Source organism: Theobroma cacao, chromosome 6 (assembly GCF_053813885.1).
Source record: "Theobroma cacao isolate CCN51 chromosome 6, ASM5381388v1, whole genome shotgun sequence".
Taxonomy (NCBI): domain Eukaryota; kingdom Viridiplantae; phylum Streptophyta; class Magnoliopsida; order Malvales; family Malvaceae; genus Theobroma; species Theobroma cacao.
Genome location: NC_142644.1, coordinates 26,874,534 through 26,896,171, shown reverse-complemented (window position 1 = coordinate 26,896,171; position 21,638 = coordinate 26,874,534). Strand labels below are relative to the sequence as shown.

The window sequence follows — 21,638 nt, the reverse complement described above, 5'->3', positions numbered from 1 at the left end:
TTGGAAAAAGTCAAAACAGAGTCACATTTTTTCTCATCAAACAGACAAAAACCCATGTGCATAGATTTCTTACACCAACGTTCTCCACTTTCTGGCTGAGAATCTGCTTCCTTGTTTATTGCATTATCCAACAGTATATAACTTCTTTTTTTTTTTCTAATTTTATTTGGTGATTGAGAGAAAATTACAACACAAAAAATAAACAATACAATTTCTTGGAAATAAAGAAATGCCTAGGGAATCTTTTTTATTTTTTTAGAGAGCTCACCCATGGAACCATTGGAAGAAAACAGATTCGTACTGTACCACGTTTATCCACCCATAAATGAAATTTGAGGTAATAATGGGTATAAATTCTCACTTGATTCTCTTTATCTTGTACACAGTTTTATATACTTTTTTTATAATAAGAAGCACTCAAATTTATGACCAGATTGTATCTTTTAATGCGAAATTTTCAACCCCAGGAAGAATTTTTTACTACATAATTAATTAAAATGGACCACAAATCAATGTTTTTAGTAAATTTTGAACCTTGTACATGTGACACTATTTAACGTTATTATGGGGAAATCTGGAGAACCGTAAAAGCATAATTGTATCTAAGTCAAGCAAGAATAAAAGAATGCCAGCAAAGCCAAAAAAAACAAAGAAAAATTTAAAAAAAAAAAAAAAGGTCTTTCCTTTTCTCTTACGCGATTTAACACCAAACTAACAGTAACTGATGATTCTTTTTCTTTTCTTTTTTTTTTCTCTTTCTCTCTCCACATAATGATGAATGATCCTTCCTTTAATCTAACTTCAGTAAATTGAAATATTTTTTTTTTAATTTTCTGGCAAGGGCAGCTTGTAAGAAATTAGGGTTTTTAATACCATTTCACAAAACAGCCCACAAATTCCCCTTCCGGATAATGTTCCAAGCCATGGTATGGAAGTTTCGTTTCATTTCATTTCATAGATACCCTTTTATTTTATTTTTTTTATCTTTTGTATATAATTTATTTTGCCCTGTAGTTTTATCGAAAGTAATGGAGGAATTGATCTCTCGGAAGATTTAACTATATTTCTTTCTGGGGATATTGGATTGTTGAGTTTGGTTCATGAAAAAGTTCCAAGTTTTATTTATTTTTGTCAAAGTTTGGAGCTTTGAGTTGATCTGTTGATGGGTATTTGTTAGATCCTGATTTGGAATCAGGAACTGGAAGATCAACACTTTGTTTGCGGATCTCTTTTTGTGATTTCAGCTGGATTTTGGTAATAAAATCTGGGGTCTAGGTCAATTTCCTTGATGGTTCTGTTGGATTTTGTTCTAGAAATATTAGCTAGAAAATATCACTTTTTTTATCTCTCTCTCTTGGCTTTTTGTTTTGATTGACATGCAATTTGAGATGGATTTTCTTATCCTAATTGGTTATGCTTAGGTTTGGATATCAGTAATTACTTGAAGTGTAAAGAGTAGCAGAGCTCATTTTGAATATTCGGAGGAATTGGTCTTGAAAGATGGAGGATCAAAAAGTTTTGCCTGATGAGTCCTCTGTATCCTTAGTTAGGGAAGTTAGAGCAGAAGAAGACGAGGAAGACTTTCGGAGCTGTTGCGAGGATGATGAGGTATGGAAGGAAACTGAAGAAGTGGTAAAGGAAGAAGAAAGGGAAGAGCTTGATGAATTTTCAGTGAATATGTTCTTTAAGGGCATATCTTTAGCTGACACTGGAGACTCTGGTTCGGGGTTTTCAGGAATTGGGGTGGTTATGGAGAGATCAGCTGATAGTCCTGTTATTCAAGTGCAGAAAAAGCTTGACTTTTATGTGGAGGAATCGGTGGCTGATTATTTAGCTATAATGGATGGTTTGACGGAGGCTGTGCAGAACAAAATCCACCGTGTATATGCCTTTACTGATTCCGCATCGTTATATGATCAGGTCAGTTAAGAATTGTATATTCATGATGTTGTTTGGATATCAAACGTTAACGATTACCTCTTTTTATATGGCACTTAGAACAGTTACTTCCATCAGACAATATCACATAACCTTACTATAATGTGAAATTTTATTTTGCTTCGATTTGTCTCGTAAAAGCTTATTTCTCTTTATCTGAAGAGCAAATCCATTGCATCGCATTTTGTTAAATTTTGGAGTTATGAAACATGGCTTTTGCTAATTTTCATCTCCTGATTTTAGACTTAGAACATTCAAGTATGCTAAAAGTTTGGTAGCTTAAATTTTGAAGTTTAGTTTCTTCAAAGATAGTGCTAGTAACTAATTTTCATGCAACTTTTATTTGTTTAATGTTCAAACTGACTAAATGCAAACTGTGTGATCTGTATGTGTCCAATCATTTATGGCTTATTTATGAAAACTTTTGATCATCTCTAAAATCATTTAACTTGGGCAAAAAGAACAACTAGTGGTTGCTTATGATGAATTACAGGAAAATACCCAAAATGATTGTTTTGATAGATAATATATTTGAAGTTCATAATCGTTTCTAACCCAAATAGCTTTAATGGTATAGCTTAAACTATGCTTTACTGACATGAATTTCTGGCAGATTACATCCGAGGAAAAACTCGACAATCCACTTTTGATGGCACTGAGGGAAAGAATCCTCGAACATACCCGTAGTCTGGAAGAGTTTGTTCTGAAACTTGTTCCAAGCACCAATCTTCTAAGGCCATTGCAGCTAGCCCAAGTAGCAATAGGAGTCATTTCTTGCTCTGTCAAGGGAGATAAATCTCTTGAAAATTGTTCAATCTGCTGTGAGGACAAGTTATCATTAATGATGATCACCATGAAGTGTTCACATAAATTCTGTTCCCATTGTATGAGAACTTATGTTGATGGTAAAGTGCAGTCATCCCAAGTCCCAATCAGGTGCCCTCAGTTACGATGCAAATATTACATCTCCACTGCTGAGTGTCGATCTTTTCTTCCACTTGCTTCCTATGAGTCTTTAGAAAGAGCCCAAGCAGAAGCAAATGTTCTTCATTCAGATGGAATATACTGTCCTTATCCAAATTGTTCTGTCTTGCTTGATCCTCGTGAATGCTTATCAACTAGGGCCAGTTCATCTAGTCAATCAGATAATAGCTGTGTTGAGTGCCCAGTTTGTCGAAGGTTTATATGTGTGGAATGTGGAGTTCCATGGCATTTGTCAATGAGTTGTGAAGAGTATCAGAACCTTCCCCTGGAGGAAAGAGATGCTGCGGATATTACTTTGCATCGGTTGGCACAAAACAAGAGGTGGAGGCGTTGCCAGCAGTGCCGTAGGATGATTGAACTTACTCAAGGTTGCTATCACATGACATGCTGGTAAGATCCATCTTCTCATAATAGTGTTTTGGTTATTAGAAGGAATTTAGATAAAATTGAATAAATAATGAACAGACTGAACTTTGACAGATGAAACCATTTGATGCCAATCTCCTTCCTGCATGAGATGCTTTATATTGGTTGCAATTTCTTTCCTGAATCCAATCACAGGTCATGCAGTTTGTACCATCGTTGAATTGTAGTTTTTGTTTTGTGCAACAGTCTAATCATATGATTACTCAAATGATTAGACAATTTTTGAATGGTAACATGGTTGAGACTTGACTCAAGTGTGTGGCTGAGGGAGACCTTATACACTGAAAGGGTCATTTGATGTTTGGACTAAAAACTTTGTTGTGTATGTTTGGACTTTTTTTGGTTGCCCTGTGATATTACCAAGTCATCCACGACTTAATTACGTAGTTAGTGGTGTTGGTCATCCTTTGATCATGCAATTTTGCATGCTTGTGTGCATCTCTTATTGTCCACACGTGAAGAAGTGTATCCACATATTTTATACATGTGTGCAATTTAGTGTTATATGACCTTTTTTTTTATATATATGGTTTGGGGTTGTTGAAACCAAAATTGTTTCCATGTCTCCTTTTCAGGTGCGGGCATGAGTTCTGCTATTCTTGTGGTGCTGAGTACAGGGATGGTCAGCAGACTTGTCAATGCGCCTTTTGGGATGAAGACAACTCTGAAGACTTGGTCACACATTCTGTCCAAGAATCAGAACAATGGACATGGGATACTTTCAATTCATTCCCTATGATCATGGATGCATACTCAGACCAAGAAAGATCACAGCTGGCATTAATACAAAGGTTCCTTGCTGGGGGTTTTAGTCTGAGTGAGCATCACCCATATCAATCTCCACCCCGCTGTACAGATTCCTATGTAGATGCCATGAAGGACCTTCATCAGCTTCCTTGGCTCGAAAGATTTGTCTCTGTAATAAGTGACAACTACTACGAAGACTATATCCAATGAAGCTAGTGTAGATCATTCCAATATTAGGTAATAAGTTGCTAATGAATCCAACAAGGTTTACAAGAGAGGCAAAGAGTTTCTCACTCTATTGGCTCCATTTTCATTTACACAAATTTGTTGAGATCAGCACTCCTCCCTCTATGTAGTTCTTTTTAGTCATTAACTACATGCTGGAAGATAAAATACCCTGGAGGTCTTTGCGGAAGATTCTTGCATGATAGTTGCTTTCTTTTTGAAAGAAAAAGAAAGAAGATAGGGTAAACATCTTTGTAATGTCATCAAATTGAAAGAAAGTTAATGAAACAAATCTTTTCTCTTTGACATGGCCTCTCTTGAATGCAATACCTTGCATTAATATTGCTAAGAAAGCTGTTTTCTTTTCTCCCTCCATACATGTTCAAGTTACAGGAACTCTCTTGGTTTCACTGAGCTCATTATGATTATGATGTTGTAGCGCAGTTCTAATTGCTCTGCATTATGATAGGGTCAGGCTACTCTTCTGGAGACATTAATTGCTATTCTGGTTCTAGTATTATGATAGCGCAGTTCTAATTGCTATTTCATTTTCTTCTGTCTTTAGTGTTACTTTACGCTTAGCGTCACTTAAGCCAGCCATGTGGTTGAACTTTAAATTTCCCTAGCGGCAGCAGCCCTCCCACAGAGGTCATTTTAGCAGAAATGGCTAGCCATATGGTTATTAATAACAGTTCAACTGTCTGCTCCTGTATTAGCAAACAAGATAGCTGTTCATAGGCATAGGGTTATACTGATCAGTACCAGTATTTTCCAAAATGGATCAAACAATGACCCATTTGAGGAGTCAGTTTTCTGTTTAACTGCTTCAACAGGCGGTTTGTCTAGGTTATATGGGTTCCAAGCCTCTAAAATGGAATAAGGATTGGCTTGCATTATGGAGTGAGATCAGGATCTTCGTTCTTTGATTTGAATTGTCAATTGTGCCTGGTGAACTGGGCTAGTACCATGGACAGACAGCATCAATTCTGCCAAGCGAAGTCCATTACTATGTGGGGATATCTTAGAGAATCCAAATCCAAAGTATTACAGATTGTGTTGTTTATTTCGTATATTCTTCATTGGTATTAATGAACATTACATAGCCTTCCGAGCAAGACATGGGAGAGAGTGGCACCGGCACATGCAATTTGACTTTTCCCCAGAGAATGAGAAATGGCACTAGAGTTTCAATAATTTTCGGCAGATCCTGGGCTTACTATTCCGACTGTAGTCTTTATTTTCAGTTTCAAAGTTTCAGCTACTACTAATATAAATTAATATTCCTAGTGCATACTATACCCCACTTTTTTTTCCTTTTTATAAATTTATTATTCGGTGGGGTGGCATGTGCATTTGACTAGCTCTCTCTCTAGCAGTTCTTCCTCTTGGCAGCAGATGTGATTCCACGGAGTCGTTGGCAACTGCTCTCCGAGAGGATAGCCTCAAGACTATGAACCCAAAAACATCTTCTCAGCTTCACATAGGAATCAACAATGCCATGTTGCTCATAAGTCAAATTCTGCAGATATGCTAGATTTGGGATTTCACAACCTTGTCACTGCACACTTCCCTTTCTTAAAAGATCTATTTCATTTTCACTTGTTCTGATTACAGGCAGGTCATGGAAGTACTTTTTTCTGGGTATATGCGCATCAAAGTACAAGGACTAGCACATCTTACTACGTTACAAGGCAGAAATTGGGAGACTGATTAAGACAAAAGAGAATTGACAAACGGAATTACTTACAGCAGAAGAGAGCAAGAAAATCATTGTAAAAGGGCCAAGCATTCAGCAAACAAAAGGTCATAAGCACACTCATTTAGACAAGACATTAAAGAAAAGAAGGCGGCATGAAAACCCTTTAATACTCTTTTTAATGTCGATTCTTAGAAACATACAGCTCATCCCATCATTGACAGCATTACGCGGTCTGAGCCAAAAAGAATGACCATCGAGGCGAATGTTGGACCTACACAAGAATTCTTTGATTGTAGTGGACGCAACAAAGCCTGGTGATTCACTTTTCCACTCTTGCTCCTATCCTATCCTTTAATGGCGGAAACAACAAAAGGAATATACCCAAGGCAATGACCCCCCAACATTAATGCTTTACTTTGACAAACCAGAAAACCAAGTAATGGAAGATTAAGACCATATATAGCCTTAGTGTGGAGGAAATCCCACAACAGAAATACGTGAAAAGACTGTCTTTCCATTTGCCAATAGAAACCACCATGATAACCAAAAAGTAAAATTTTATGAGGATATAAACAAACAATAAACAAATTTATGGACTATGGTTTCAAGATGAATATGTTCTCTATGAACATGTGATATATCAAAGAGAAGTGAGCGAAACACCAAAATTACAAAAATGAAACTATACCTATTTCAGTATTCCACTGTATCTCGATATTCTCTCCTATTGCTTTTCTTTACACTATATATCCTTAGAACCATTCAACCAGCAGGATCAATTGGGTTCAAAAATTGCTGAATGGTGATAATACCATCAGCAAGTGGGGAATTGTGCAGGGATAAACTTCAACATGAGATGACATTAGAACCATAACTAATTGCTTTAAGACTTGTATCAGACATATTAGTCATCCATTTCTGAGGCCCATTTGATTCATCTGGTATATTGTATGCATAAGATGGCCACCTAACATCAATGCCACATGAGCTTGTGGTGCCCATTCTGATCATCTTTTGTGTTCTCTCAAGAACTACGAGGCTAGAAAAAGTGGAAAAACTGTTCCCCACAAATATATCAGCCCTTGAGCACACCTCATAGTCAATTGCTGACTGAATGAGATATGGATGCTTCTTGTAGATTCCATCAACCCCTAATTTCTTCTTCTCAAAAGGAAGCAATCCTTTCTTCCAATGACCCAATATTGAAGAATCATTGAGGAGGCTATCAGCAACAGCAAGATAAACAACAGTGGGAGATTCAAAGCTGACAATTTTCCCCACTCTTTCCATAATTTCTTGCTTGCTACTACAAATTTGGCTTATGCCTGATCTTAGCTCTAATTTCTTGCAGTGAATCATCCAGTCTATCTCTACCCTCATATGGACTGCTACGTAAGGAGCTGGCGGCAATGAAGAACCCTCTGCATCAAATTTGTTTTCTACTGGCTCAGTTTTGCTCCTAAGCTTTCTTCCTACCTGCCTAATCTTGGACACAACTTTATCTGCTTCTTTTGCTATCTCATCAACCAAAGCTAAGCACTCAAAGACCCTTGCATAGTCTTTAACAGGCCAATGATCATGCCATAGAAACGGATTCTTTCCAACAATTCTAATCACTTCATACTTATCAGCTGAACCTCCGCTACTTCGCTTCAACTGCTCCAGGTCTCTCTCAACAGTCCACTTTCTTCCACTTCCCTTTTGGAGATCATATATTCCTGATTGATTCTTAAGATCCGAGTACCGACCCAACCGCACAAACCCATTACAAAGTGAATTAAACCTATCAAACTGGAAGACTTTATCAAAGGAAATAGGCTGCAAGCGGTCAATTTCCTTGTAGAAAAGTGAAGCACTTAAGCTTGGCATCAAAAGAGTTCGGTTCAGCATTCTAGCAGTTAGACAAGCTCTCGCAAATGCTATCTTCTGATTGTTTAGTCCCCACACAATTTGAGGAGCCTCCAAGAACTTATCTCCACGAATCCCACCATCAGAATTCAACAACAAAGAACGGCTTAGAATAAAATCCAGATTGTTCCATTCAATCGCACTGTTGGCAGAAAATGAATGAAGCAATATAACTCTGAAAAACAGAGCAATAGTGACCAAAGCAAGACATTTGCACGTTACAGAAGTCAAATGGCAGCCGAATAACCTCGAAGGCTTACAGTTAGAGGACAAGTCCATTTAAAATTCACAAACTTACAGCCCTCTCACAACCAACCTCATTGAAAAGAGACCATAGAAGAATTCAACAACAGATTTAGCACATACCAAAAGAAATGACATAAAAAAATGTCCCTTTGATATCAGAATCTGCATAATTCAGGAAAGAAATCGTCATCAGAATCCTTTTAAGCATGAGAAAAGATGGCAAAACTTTATGCTTGATTAGCGTAGGTGTAAAACAAGCTCAATTCAACTGTAAGAAGAAGAAGAAGAAGTCAAAACTTGGATGCGGAATGCAAGCCGAGAGAGTTAAAATAATATCATAGACCAATAAAGCTTATCTCCTTGTCAGCCTAACAATTTTAACAAAAGAGAACAGCAGATAATCCGAAGGAAAATACACGTAGTGCAGAAAAGAGAAATGTTGAGAGTGACGGAATATGATGAAAATTGGCTAAAGGCCTTACCTTGCTTTGAAATCCGCACTTCTCCGCCACAAGAAATCCATACAAGGGCCAAAGCAACCTGAATTCTGAGCCAGACCCAGGAAGGAAAAAGACACAAAACTTAACCAAAGAGGAACAAAAGAAAAGAAAGTGACGATCATGCATGAGAAAGAATCCAGAAAAGACTACCCCTTGAACCAAAAGGACGCCAACCCATCACCATCCTGACAACCAAGAAGACCGCAATGACAACATCAGCAGACGATTAAAAATACATTCCCCTTTCCTTTTACTGAAATTTTCAAAAAAAAAATGCTATGGACTATCAAAAAGAACAATATTTTTCAAGAATGAGAAAAAAAAAACAAAACAAAACCCAATAAATGTTGGAAAAGAGCCAAAAAAAAAAGACTACAAAGGAAGGAACTGCAAAGGAGTCAGAAGAGATCAGTTTTGCAGGCTGGGGGAAATGATATGATTTGATAAATGCACTTTAACTGTCCCATCAGTAAACGCCAAAAGAACAGCATTTTGCTTCATTTATTTTTTCTTTCAGAGTGCTAATATCAATATATAATAAGACTCTCTGGTCTAAAACGTGTAGCGCAGGTATGAACAAGGAAAAAGATACTTCACCAGTTTTTTTTTTTTTTTTTATTTCTTCTGTCGATTTTCATTTTTAAATCATCACAACCTGTCCAGTGTTATCTGATTGACAGTTGGGACCCGGGGCAGGTGTTTGTGTACATTCCTCGTGAGTTCTGAGCTGGAGTGGTTAAAATAAAATAAAAGTTGCTATAAAACCTTATCGTTGATTGCCATTCGTGGTGGTGGTAGAGTTGTTTTGTTTGTTCTTTCATTTCATTTTTTTTCTTTTTTTTTTTATGTTCCAACAATCATTGCTTTAGTTTCTTTATTTACGAATTTATACAAAATTTTTATTTATAATTCAATAACAATATATATATATATATATATATGAAATCAATAAGTGATGTACTAATTTATTTATCCTATAAATAACTAATAAAATTGAATTTAAGGGCATATGTCGAACACATTGTACCAACCATGGTCTTGATTCAATCTGATTATAAAGGATCTTGAATTTCAGTTTAATCTTTCAATTGATGATATAATGTATGTATGTAAGTATTAATATTCTTTTATCAGCATGGGATTAACTTTGGCTTCCCCGTAATTTAGTTGCAAGTTGGAATGAACTTCTGAAGTTTTGAAGGGCCGCATGGAACATCTGAACATGGCCATAAAAACTAAAACTATTGAATGAGAGAGAGAGAGAGAGTTTATTCCGTTTAATTTATTGGTAGTTTCTTGTTAATTGTAACTTGGATTAGTTTGACATGGGAGTTAAAACATTGGGAATTGAGCCTAGTAGCTTTTATTTTCAATTTCAATACTATCAATTACCAAAATTAATATTGTACTTAAATATTTGACTAATTGATTAATATATAATTTTTTTTATTTAAAGAGTTGAATTTGAGCCAAAATTATTTATCTTGGGATTTCATTATTTTATTTATTTATTACTCTAATATAACAATTTTTATTCCCATAAAAAGAAAAACAAAAACCAACTCAAAATGGGGGACAAATAATTATTAAAAAATCTAGTTTCTTTTAAATAATGATGATTAATGCCAATATTGTACATCTTATGACAACTCACGATTCTATAAAAAGATACATATGTATGGGTAGGAGCTAGCGAGTTAGGAAGTGTAGATTATCTCCATTATTGAGAGCCATAGATACTTTGCATGTTTCTGGTTTCTATAGGGTTCACAACGTTTTACCATTTCAATTTGGTTTGAATTAATGGCTAAAAACCTTTCCATTAATCAACTATTCGTGGTGATAGTTGCATTGATTGCCCCTAAAAAAGGATTCAGCATTTATGACATAGTTACATAAATGCTTTTCTTCACTTAGAAAATAATAATGATCAAAAACCTTAGTTACATTTATTAACCTCATCAATTTATATATTGATTTTGGCTTTACAAAAAGTTTAAAAATTTAAATTTTCATTGATCATAAATTTTTTTATAAAAATTATCTGTACCAAAGTGAGTGGTGATAATTTATGAGAAAAAAAGAATATTTATTAAAATTCAATTGTTTAAAGAAGGATGGATTTGTTGTATCTCGTTAAAAGAGTGCAACAGTGTGGTTTACATAGGGTAATAAAAGGGGAGATGCTTTAGAGCCTATTCTTCGGTGTGATGACAAGCAGTAATGGACCACTGGGAGAGGAGGACGGCCGTGAACAAGGACACTTAAAAGGACATTTATCTACCCGTCGTCGCTTCAATGAGAAAGGAGAAAATGAAAACGATGGGTGTCCCATGTGAGGGCCGATGTCTATTTATGTGATGATGCCAATATATATGGGCACACACTTGAAGGGTATTTTCCGGGTGAAAACTGACACATCCGAATCTCACTCTGCTGCATGTGTTTTGGTTTGGTTTGCTGAAGCCTTAGGTCTTTGTGTCCAGGGCAGGGCAGGGCAGGGCAGGGGCATGTCCTAAAAGCCAAAAAGCTAAACCTTCATTCAGAAAAATAACACACCCACCTGGCTCACATTTCTAGGTGGTGTCCAATCTCCGAATTTGCTGCTCCTGGAGTTGGATGTGCGGCCTGGGGGGCCCCCTTTAGCGCTGGTATCTCCGTCCCTCTGAATTTTGGACTCGTGGCCCTCTTCTCAGTTTTCCTCTTCTTCTTGGAAAAAGAACCTTTGCTCTGTTGTCCTCTGTCAAAGATGCCATTAGACATTAGCTACATGGTTCATATATCAATAATCCCCTTGGTGTCCCATTGTCACAGATTGGTTTTTGGATATTTATGGAGTAAGTAATATAACCTACTCTAGCACTCTAAAAAAAAAGACAAAAGGAAAGTCTACTATGCCATAATTATCTTACCCTACATGATTATCATTCTAAAGATTTGATTAAAATTTGAGCAATTTAAGAGGTTCTCGGGTTTGGAGAGTACATTGAAGAGGGTATATGCCGCATATGAGCAACACAAGATTGAGACCATGCAGGACTCTTTTGAAAAGTGGCAAATGGAGCAGAGATGACTGAGGAAGAAGCAGTGGCGGAGCAGCAGAGGATGTTTGCTGAGGCACGGGCGAGAATGAACAGTGGGGCTGTTGTCCTCAAGCAACCAGATCCTGACCCGAGTTTAGAGAGCTAACCTTTTAAGGACTTGCTTTCTTTTATCATAGGCAAGCATCCTTGACTCTTCCATTAGTGCTTCTAAGTTCTAATCTCGTACACTATGTACAAAAATGCCATTGGTTAGTGCAGCAACTGCCTATGTGGATATTTGTACTTTTTATCAATGGATGCTGTCTGTAACTTCATGTAATGTAATTAGTGAGAATTTGTTCAAAAAGAACAACAATTTGGGCAATTTTATGATGTATCCATTCAATCAAAAGGACGTTTTCTAAAAAACCCCCTTCCCCCCAAGAGAGAAACAAATTGCTTCAAGGAAGATAGGAAGGCAAATTACTACTACTCTATTTATTTTCAATAATTGCGATAAATGAATAATAATTAACTACAAGTGTGACAGCTTGCGATGCATAATGTTGTGTGCTGACAAGTTACAGAATAGAACATTCCCATATCTTGCTTCTTCAATAAATTTAAATGTACATTGATCTGGACCACTATGTGACTATACAAAAGTAGAACAGAAGGTTTAATACAGAGATACAGGCATGCAAATCTGCAACATGCAATTTCATCTGATGGACATCCAGGCAGATTCTTCTTCTGTGTAAAACATGACCACAACGTTGGATTAATTCTTGTTCAAAGTGAGGAATGGGGCTTTGGAGAGGATGACATGTAGGTAAGTATGCTTACTAGCGAGGACATGGAATTCAATGCCACTTTTAACACTTCTTGTGAACAACCAGGTTTAACCATCCTCTTCACCTGAGACATGCCAAGCTCCAGGTTAACCTCCTCACCATTAGACTAAATTAAAAGTTACAAAAGGTTTTTAATAAATACATGAATGACTGCGTATTCTCACAAGAAACGACATTATTATATTCCCATGCTGTAAAAATCGGAACACTGCCCTCAAATCTTGATAAAAAAGATGGACAGAGATATAAGAAACCACGCATTCTCAACAGACAGAAGTGTAATGAATCTCATTGAGATTAAAGAGAGCGATCAGCAAGGCTATGTACACAATAACTAGAAACCCTAAATTAAACATACTTCCAAGGTGAAATTTTTCATACTTAAACTAAAGAAGGTAGTAATACTAATCAATGGGGTTCTGCTACAGTCTACACAATTCTTCTTTCCGCTATACAGCTGGGCCAAAAACTGTGTTCTTGCAAATTATTCACATGCTGTCTTCTCACTAACTTTGCCCATATTTCTGATGTTTGATCTCATAAGCACTAAGAAAGAAAGGTGGAATTCATGTTTGTTAGACACGCACAAAGACCAATGAGCCACATCCATAGAATTAACTGATCAAAACTAATCCAGAATTTTACAAAAAGAAAGTTGTAAAAGATGAAAATGAGAACAGCTATGTGAGAAAAAAATACCATGTCATAGTAAGCCTGAAATTCCTTTAACCTTTTAATGTGATCTTCATCCTGTCTGTGCAGATCCATGAACACTATGCTTGATTCCGGTTCCTCTAACAGGGTGGGTCCTGCTTCTTGATAAATGTCAACCATCATATTATTTATGTCTTCTGATTCTGTTTTCTGCCACAAGGATAGACAATTGTCATAGGCCTGCAACAATGGTATATTGTATTAGTCTCAGTATTTTGGCATTTATCTTATTGATTTTGTCATAAGGCGGAGCTAGTGCCACCAAACTTCTTAGGCTTGCTATTAATTAGAAGGACAAGAAAAGGCAAACCAGAAAAAAATGATGAAGAAACAAAGAAAGAAGATAAACCTCTACAAAGATTGTGTCGGACCTATGCCAAGATAAGACCATAATCCATACTCCCAAGCATAGGCTTAATAAAGGGGTTGTTTGTGCCTATTTCATGCAAATTTGCAACTTTGGTTTAGGTGAGACTTAAGAAACACAGAATTTACTTCACTCGCTTAAGATCTTGCACATATTGTTAGATGATACTTTACCAATGTAAACCAAAAAATGAAGGGAAAAAAAAAATCTCTCTGCTTTCAGCTTAGCAAGTTGTCTAGCCCAAGGATTCGTTACCCAACTCTGAAATCTCTCTATTAGTACCAGTGGATTATGTACAAAACCATCTTATTCAGAGAACGTTATTGAAATCTCCCATATCACAACAATCATGCCAAAAACTAACCTCAGCATCTACTGTATCAACGGTGTTACATAGTGATATATAATATAAATACAGTAAACTTTCCAAACCACTATGAAATCCTGAGATTATAGAATACAAACTGTATAAAGTAATTAAAATGCTGTTCAACTTGAGGCTGATAGCGAACACATATAGGATGGTCTTTTACTTGGGATCAGAAAACAAAATCAGTCAAATACTTTGAATCGAATACAGAAAAGTAACATGCTTTATAATCTCAAAGTAGCTATGTACAGACAGGCTTACCCAGATACAATAAAACCCAAACGAAGAAAGAGAAAAAAGAAAAAAAAGGTTCTTTACGCCATCGTGACAAACTGATAGAGAGCAAGTTTTTAGATAAATGCAGCCAGTCAGAATTCTAAAATTTTTAAGCTAAATGAAAAAGTACCAGCTTCGTTGAAGACCCAAGCATTTCGAAGAAATCCATAACTCGGAACAGGTTTAAACTTTCTTCAAATTTAGCTTCTGTTATCTACAATCCTCCTCCCTCTGGCTCCAGTGTCCAGCACATCAATGGCTCAAAAGCTGCCAATTTCTTTTCTTTTCTTTCTCTCTTTTTTTTTTTTTCATTTTTATTTTCTTCGTCTTAGCCTATCACCATACAACACGTGTAACTTAATATGAAATCACAATTTGTTCCTTATAGATATTGGATGGGCTCGGCCCAACAGAACTTCACTTCGAACATTTAAGTTGGAAATGGGCTTGCATCTCAGACTATGTAGGGCTTCAAATTATTTCTTTATGGGCTTCCTTTGCAAGCCTTCTTAATTTAAAACCCAAATTAAATTAAAATGCAGACATTTAATCAAATGTCTATACACTCTTCATACTCAAAGAATGCTTTACTAAGCATTTTACTTTAATTATTAGATGATCAGATTATTATCAAGACTGAAGATTTATCCACTTAGGGACCAATTGGTTTAGTAGAAACAATTCCGTTAGGACCAACGACGGATGGCGGTGACTCTTCATGGTCGCAGTAGCCTTCAAGAACGTGGGTCTCTTCGGTGGTAAAGCCTAGCGCATCGATCACGGTTGGCCAGCACCGATGGCTTATGGTACGAATTGCCTGGCAGCAGCTGCGCCCGAGGTTGGTCTCACCATCAAGGAAGAACATAATAAGCTCTCCGGTGCATGATTGAAGCTGAACCAGTGACTCCCAGCAGTTGGCTGATCCGTCATCCAAATTCAACCGAGCCTCGAGGCTGCTTGTTGGCTTGGGGTCAGACGGCCTTGCCTTGGCCACGAACAGCAAGCTCAGAGTTAACAGGAATGCCAGAAAGAAGACCCTGAAGGTGGAAGCCATTTCCGAGATGATGGGATAGATTGGGAGATATGGAAACAAGACTGTGAATTCTTGCGGTTTATATAGGGATGGGATGGAACCATTTATGAAGGAAAACTCAGGAGTCTTGAGGAAAGAGTGCCTGTATTATTGGGAGAAAGCCGATGAGACTCGTCAGTTTTGCTTCACGAATTTCATCCACTACATTACAATAAAAGATCTTAAACCTTTTGGTGTAACCAGCAGTTACTTAAAAATTATTGGTATGAACAAAATAAAAGAAAATATGCCCTGGAAGAACAGATTTCTCTGAAGTAAAGGTATAGGAGAATTCCATGACATTATACAACTGATTTCTTTGGCATGTCAGTTTACAAGACGTAGTGGGATCAGTCGTGCCTTAATCTTTCTAAATTTTGATGTTGTTAGCATATAAAAAGGCTTATTGGATCTTGAATTTTATAAAGAAAGATAACTTATTTGTATTATACAGTTCCTTGCAGTATAATCTCATTAAAAAGAAATGGTTAAAACTTCAGATCATCCAACCAAAGTTGAGATTATCGCAACCCATCCATGGTGAGTGGGGTAGCTTTGCCAAGGGTAGGGGGCTTGTAATATTCAGCCATGTTTAGTACGATAAGTTCGAAAACGACTTCTAGAAGTGAAGGAATTGTTTCCCTCTGAAATGAATGTATTGTTAATTTCCAAAAAAAAAAAAAAGTCGAAGACAATGGTCTCTTAAACATGTCCTTTCCCTCCTGTCCTTCACCAGGCAGAAAAAAGAGAGGTCCACATTTTTAATCCGTTCCGTTCTGTCCTGGAACTTTCCTCTCCTTCCTCTCCTGATAAGAACAAAGGTCGTCTCTAAGTCAAGTTGCTAACGCGTCTACCGACTGTCCTGGGGCTTGCTTTAGTAATGACTAGGTACTTTCCATGAGACCATGATAATCTTAATTGCTCAGAAACTAGGCTGATGATCAACGAACATGTCACTGAGCAGCATCTAGAAGCTCTAACGCTGCTTAAACTTCCTAACACGAGGATTGGAAATTTCCCATTTCTTCATTTTGAAGTCGGCTTCTCTCAACATAGTTTAATTGCTAAGAAATCTCTTGCAGATCATCCCATTCTTCCTTGAGTTGACCTTTTATAATGGATTTTTTTTTCCTGCTGTTGACTTTTATGCTTGCTTGCATTATATAAATATAGTAATTCTGGTAGTTGACGCTAACAACTGGAAGGAAGTTTAAACATGTTGGGTCGGAATCCTTCTATCAGGGCATGTTTTCCTGAAAGATTCTCCGATTCAAACTTCGATGACAGCGGACAAAACTCCAGGCGAAGCTACGCTACATCATCTGCAACTGCAACTCCAAGTGAGAGCCAGCCTAATTCCAGCCGGGCTGCCTTGAAGCCTTTGAAACTTGTTAACAATGCCTCTAAACTCCCACTCCCACTCCCAGAACATGCAAGTGCTCGACTGGTCTCACAGCAGACTAATGCTACTAATCACCACCACAACAATAAGGATGCTAATGCTGCAACTCCTGTTCAAGTGGTTGACAAATTTATACCAGCCCCTTCTCTTGCAACTCCCCCAGCCTCTACATTACCAAGTTCGGTTCCTACAATTGGTAGGTAACAGTTTTCAATTTTTTTTTTCGGTTTTACTATTGTAAAGGCTTTTGGATGTTTTGTCTTTATGTTGGATATTTTGTTGTCTAAGGAAACTTGAAATGATAGGATTAGACTTCAGAGATGGCATTAACTAGCGTTAAATGATAATTCGAGCTCATTGATTCTAATATTCAATCAATTTAATGGCAGCGAACGTTAACGGGAATTCTACACGGCTTACCTTGTATGCACCTTTATATCAAGCTGCACTGAAAGGTGATTGGGGAAAAGCTAAAGAGTTCCTGAACATGCATCCGGGTGCTGCAAATGTCAGGATAACCAAGGGATGGGAAACAGCTCTTCACATTGCTGCAGGGGCCCGGCACATTGCTTTCGTGGAGGAGCTGGTCAAATTGACGGGTGTGGCAGATTTAGAACGAAGGAACAAGTACAATAACACAGCGCTTTGTGTTGCTGCTGCATCAGGTATTACTAGGATTGCAGAGGTGATGGTGAAAAAGAACAAATGTTTGCCACGAATAAGGGGGAACAAGGGAGTTACACCACTCTACATTGCCGCACTGTTTGGCCACAGAGACATGGTTTGGTATCTCTACAAGGTGACTGCTGCTGAGGATCTAACTCAAGAGGATTACATCGGACTGCTTATTGCCACCATCACTACTGATTTATTTGGTAAGAAGTATGACGTATGCTGTCAATTCTATTACTTTGTCCTTTCAGTCTGGTAACATCTTTAACTTGAATAAATCAAGAAGCTCATTGATTCTACTATATCTATGGCTCAAGACTTTAAACCACTTAGCATGTAGAAAGGGTTAGTGCCATTAGGTCCAAAGCCCTTTCCTTAGTTGTTAGAAAAAACTGCTTATGGGAAGAACCTTAATAAAATAGCTAATCATTCTTCCTTTGTGCTTAGATGTAGCTCTCTGCTTAATTCAGCACCATCCAGAATTGGCTACTCTGCGTGATTCAAATGGGGAGACAGCACTTCATGTTTTAGCTCGAAAGCCTTCAGCGTTTGCCAGCAGAAGTGAGCTAGGAACCTGGGAAAAGTTTATCTACCCGTGTAAGTGTTCTAATTCTGTTTTAATATTCTTTTCATTATCTAATTAGCTGGATTTTGGAAGCACTGGAAATTCAATCACATGATTCAAATTGTTATATGTTGTGATTTTTATGATTGTCTGATTGTATCTCTTCTCTGTATATAATTCTTGTAACCTAGACAAACCTGTAATCGTTTCCACTCCCCACTGCTCCTTCGGTGTTGATCAATAATTGCCACATTGTGAACTTCCCTGCAATTCTCACACTAGATAAAGATCATATAATAGAAGTTTAGATCTTACTGTTTCAGTGAAATTTTACCTAAGTCCACTGAGAAACAGAGTTTAAACAGAGAACACTATCACTGAAAATAGTGGTTCAACAATGAGAAAAGTAATAGTCCTCTCTTGGCCTTTCCAAATCATGTTAAGGCTTAGTTGCTATTCGAGATAAATAGGAAACATGGGACCAAATGAACTCAATTCAAACTAGTTAACCTACTGGGCTGACTGTAGATGTCAAAGGCAGCAGATGGACAAGTTAATTATTACACTGTAGGAGTCTTGCAATTTATAGATGTAAGTTACATTTATTGGTGGTATGAACCAAGAAAATAGCAGTCCTTAGCTGAGGAGTGAACTTTTCTTTAGAAGCTTTACGATTAGGGAAAAAGCACTCGGAATTTTTCCTGACATATTGATATCTACTTTTATGCTCTTGCAGGGATCTATGTGGAACCACTAGTTAAATCTAGTTGCCCATCAGGCATGTCAAAATGCTGCTGCGACCATACAAATCAAGGTTTCTCTCTCATAATCTCATTTTTCCTCATAAAGACTCGATTTTCTGGGACATAATTTATTCATTTCAGTTTTTTCTTCATTTAAATGGGAAATCATGAATTGCATATACAAATGATCAAGTTTTATGATATTCCTTGTTGATCAAACCTTCAACATTAACAAGCAAGTTTGTTTGGAATGTCTGCAGTGTTTATCGGCTTAGCTGGAAAACTTAGGCACTCAATAGAGAAAACAAGTAGGTGTTGATTTCAAATTTAGTGATATTTTTGCTTGTATATTTAAAAGTCCAATAACTGACCTGTGTTTAACTCTAGTCCCAGGACATAAAGCCATTTACAAGAAGAAGTTATTGCATATGCAAGCCATTGTCCTTGTGGAGCTGTTATGGGGACAAATTCTATCCTTAGAAGACTCACAAATTACAGATATACTAAGAAGCCCTTCACAGGTTTTATTTATTGCAGCAGAGTTTGGAGTTGTTGAGCTCATAACTGAGCTTATTCAGTCTTACCCTGATTTGATATGGCGAGTTGATGAGCATAGCCGTAGCATTTTTCATATGGCAGTCATTCATCGCCAAGAAAAGATTTTTAGACTTATCCACGATATAGGAGCACTCAAGGATATGATTGCTGCTTACAAAGACAAAAACAATCACTGCATTCTGCATTTGGCTGGAAAGATAGCACCTCCAAATAGACTTAATATTGTATCTGGTGCAGCTCTTCAAATGCAAAGAGAACTACTTTGGTTTAAGGTTTAACACCATCTATACATGAATTTTTCAATACTTCCTTTCTTACATTCAATTAAGAATTCATAACTTAAGTTGTTTTTGACATTGCAGGAAGTAGAGAAGAATGTACAACCCTTATACAAGGAAATGAGAGACATTAATGGTAGAACACCTCGAATGTTATTCACAGAAGAGCACGCAAAATTGGTCAAGGAAGGAGAGAAGTGGATGAAGAGCACTGCTTCATCGTGCATGCTTGTTGCTACACTAATCACTACTGTAATGTTTGCTGCTATCTTTACTGTACCAGGAGGCAATGACAATGAGAAAGGCACTCCCCTATTTTTAGAAGCTAAATCTTTCATAATTTTTGCTATATCAGATGCATTGGCATTGTTCTCTTCAGTCACCTCTATCTTAATGTTCTTGTCAATCCTCACTTCACGTTACGCAGAAGAAGATTTCCTTAGGTTACTCCCACAGAGACTGATTGTTGGCCTTGCTACCCTTTTTTTATCCATAGCAGCAATGCTTGTAGCATTTGGTGCAACCTTTTGCATTGTCCTTAGCCAAAGACTGGCATGGATTGCTGTCCCAGCAGCTTTAATTGCTTGTATTCCTGTAACCTTATTTGCCTTCTTACAGTTCCCACTCCTTGTTGATATGATCCAATCTTCAAATGGTGCTGGTATTTTTTCCTGAATCAGTAAATATATGCTTTCTCAGTTTGGCACAAAATTCACTTTAGTCTTGAGTCTTGAGTCTTGAGCTATATCAGAGCATTTTTTCCAACTCCCAATTTGGGTATTGAAAATTACAAGTCAATCAAAAGGAAATGGGCGTAAATCCATTGAAGAAAATTTATAAGTTCCTTTTCTTTCATGTCTATGATCATAACAGGGATACATCAAGGGACATTAGGAAGCAGAAGTAGTGACAACTAGAAGATGATACGAACAAAGACCACAATTTTTAAAAGTATTTGATTAACAAAAAAAAAAAAAAAAAAAAACAAAATCCATTGATTGATGAGTGTCATTGTCAACTGACAGTGTCGGTCACGCTCTCAGAAAGTATGTCTTACTTGGTGAGTTTCAGGCAGTTGTTCATGGCTATCGTCGACCCCCATGGAACGAAGATGGGCTAAATGATGACATTCAGAAGCTTGATTGTCTCGAACATCAAGTCGTTAAGGATGAGCACTATTATCGTGCTGTTCACCACACCAAGAAGCTTTTCTGGCCTGAAGAGAAACTGGGACCGGAACACTACTGCAATAATCCTCCTCATGCAGACATTGTTCCCGGAGAGTTCCCATTGACAATAAGCAAATTTAAGAGAGAGTTTTGCAGACCTCAATATTCACAGGCCTGCCGGTGACTGGCTTGAAGAGTTCAACTGGAAAAAGAAGCTGAAAGGAAAATCTCTCCTTGTGATCATTCTTAAAGTTGTCTGAAAGCCTATATCTATTATATTTGGATTGAGCGAAACAACGGGAAATATGGGAAGAAAACTTGTGCTACTACTGATGTCTTCAACTTTATCATGGACTGATCAGTTCGATTCAAGCTACACAGCTTACTTCAAGAGGTCAAAGATAGGAATGCCAATCTCTGTAATAGCTGAAAAATTCTAGTTACTTCTTTGTAGATGTATCATTTTATCTGTAGAATCTCATTGGTTTGATGTACAGTGTTCTTTGCAGCAGGACATTTCCCCGCATTTTTGGATAAATAAAAGTTTTGCATTAATCCACAAAAAAAAAAGTGTGTTCACAACTTCGTATCGTTTTGTTCCTGATAATTATATTAGATACTGAAAAATACTGTAATATTTTCATAAATATTTTTATCTGTGAGGAACATGAGATAAACTCAATAGTACATTTTTACTCTCCTGGTAAAAGATTGCAATCACTAACTTACTACGGCTGCCTGGCACTTGTCCAAGCGTGCTTTGTACTCCTCTTAACCACCCCTATAATTCCACCGACACTTCCATGTGATTGGTCACTTTCGTCTCAGCATCTATGTATCTTTATCACTTTATAATAAGACCATCGCTGCTAGCAAAGAGTTGTAAGACAAGAGGAAAAGCT

At 37.1% G+C, this 21,638-nt stretch overlaps 4 protein-coding genes and 1 pseudogene across 8 annotated transcripts; 2 read left to right on the top strand and 3 right to left on the bottom strand.

Annotated features, from left to right (window-relative positions):
* Window positions 1-668: 668 nt before the first annotated feature.
* LOC18596394 (RING/U-box superfamily protein) lies at window positions 669-4,626 on the top strand. The gene is made up of 4 exons (XM_007024829.3): window positions 669-926; window positions 1,422-1,920; window positions 2,552-3,312; window positions 3,924-4,626. Exons 2-4 carry the CDS (start codon window positions 1,501-1,503, stop codon window positions 4,303-4,305), a joined length of 1,563 nt encoding a protein of 520 aa, XP_007024891.3. The 5' UTR covers window positions 669-926; window positions 1,422-1,500; the 3' UTR covers window positions 4,306-4,626.
* Window positions 4,627-6,588: 1,962 nt separating this feature from the next.
* Window positions 6,589-8,554, bottom strand: LOC18596393 (O-fucosyltransferase family protein). Its single transcript, XM_007024827.3, has one exon. The coding sequence runs from the start codon at window positions 8,204-8,206 to the stop codon at window positions 6,866-6,868; it is 1,341 nt and encodes a 446-aa protein (XP_007024889.3). The 5' UTR covers window positions 8,207-8,554; the 3' UTR covers window positions 6,589-6,865.
* A 3,613-nt stretch (window positions 8,555-12,167) lies between these two features.
* On the bottom strand, window positions 12,168-14,568 carry LOC18596392 (pyrophosphate--fructose 6-phosphate 1-phosphotransferase subunit alpha 2-like). Of its 4 annotated transcripts, none has more exons than XM_007024825.3 (4): window positions 14,408-14,568; window positions 13,250-13,444; window positions 12,543-12,614; window positions 12,168-12,449 (listed from the first exon to the last, which is right to left on the bottom strand). In XM_007024825.3, the coding sequence occupies exons 1-4, from the start codon at window positions 14,444-14,446 to the stop codon at window positions 12,228-12,230; spliced, it is 528 nt and encodes a 175-aa protein (XP_007024887.1). In that variant the 5' UTR covers window positions 14,447-14,568; the 3' UTR covers window positions 12,168-12,227. The 4 variants fall into 4 exon arrangements, with proteins under 4 accessions (XP_007024887.1, XP_007024888.2, XP_088663143.1 ...); XM_007024826.3 differs by having other exon boundaries at window positions 13,250-13,414; window positions 14,408-14,562; XM_088807017.1 differs by having other exon boundaries at window positions 12,168-12,614.
* A 278-nt stretch (window positions 14,569-14,846) lies between these two features.
* On the bottom strand, window positions 14,847-15,475 carry LOC18596391 (egg cell-secreted protein 1.1 pseudogene; annotated as a pseudogene).
* A 581-nt stretch (window positions 15,476-16,056) lies between these two features.
* On the top strand, window positions 16,057-21,306 carry LOC18596390 (uncharacterized). Of its 2 annotated transcripts, none has more exons than XM_088807097.1 (7): window positions 16,057-16,947; window positions 17,141-17,626; window positions 17,877-18,020; window positions 18,725-18,802; window positions 18,992-19,039; window positions 19,119-19,561; window positions 19,652-21,306. In XM_088807097.1, exons 1-7 carry the CDS (start codon window positions 16,566-16,568, stop codon window positions 20,240-20,242), a joined length of 2,172 nt encoding a protein of 723 aa, XP_088663223.1. In that variant the 5' UTR covers window positions 16,057-16,565; the 3' UTR covers window positions 20,243-21,306. The 2 variants fall into 2 exon arrangements, with proteins under 2 accessions (XP_088663223.1, XP_017978028.2); XM_018122539.2 differs by having other exon boundaries at window positions 17,871-18,020.
* Window positions 21,307-21,638: the final 332 nt, after the last annotated feature.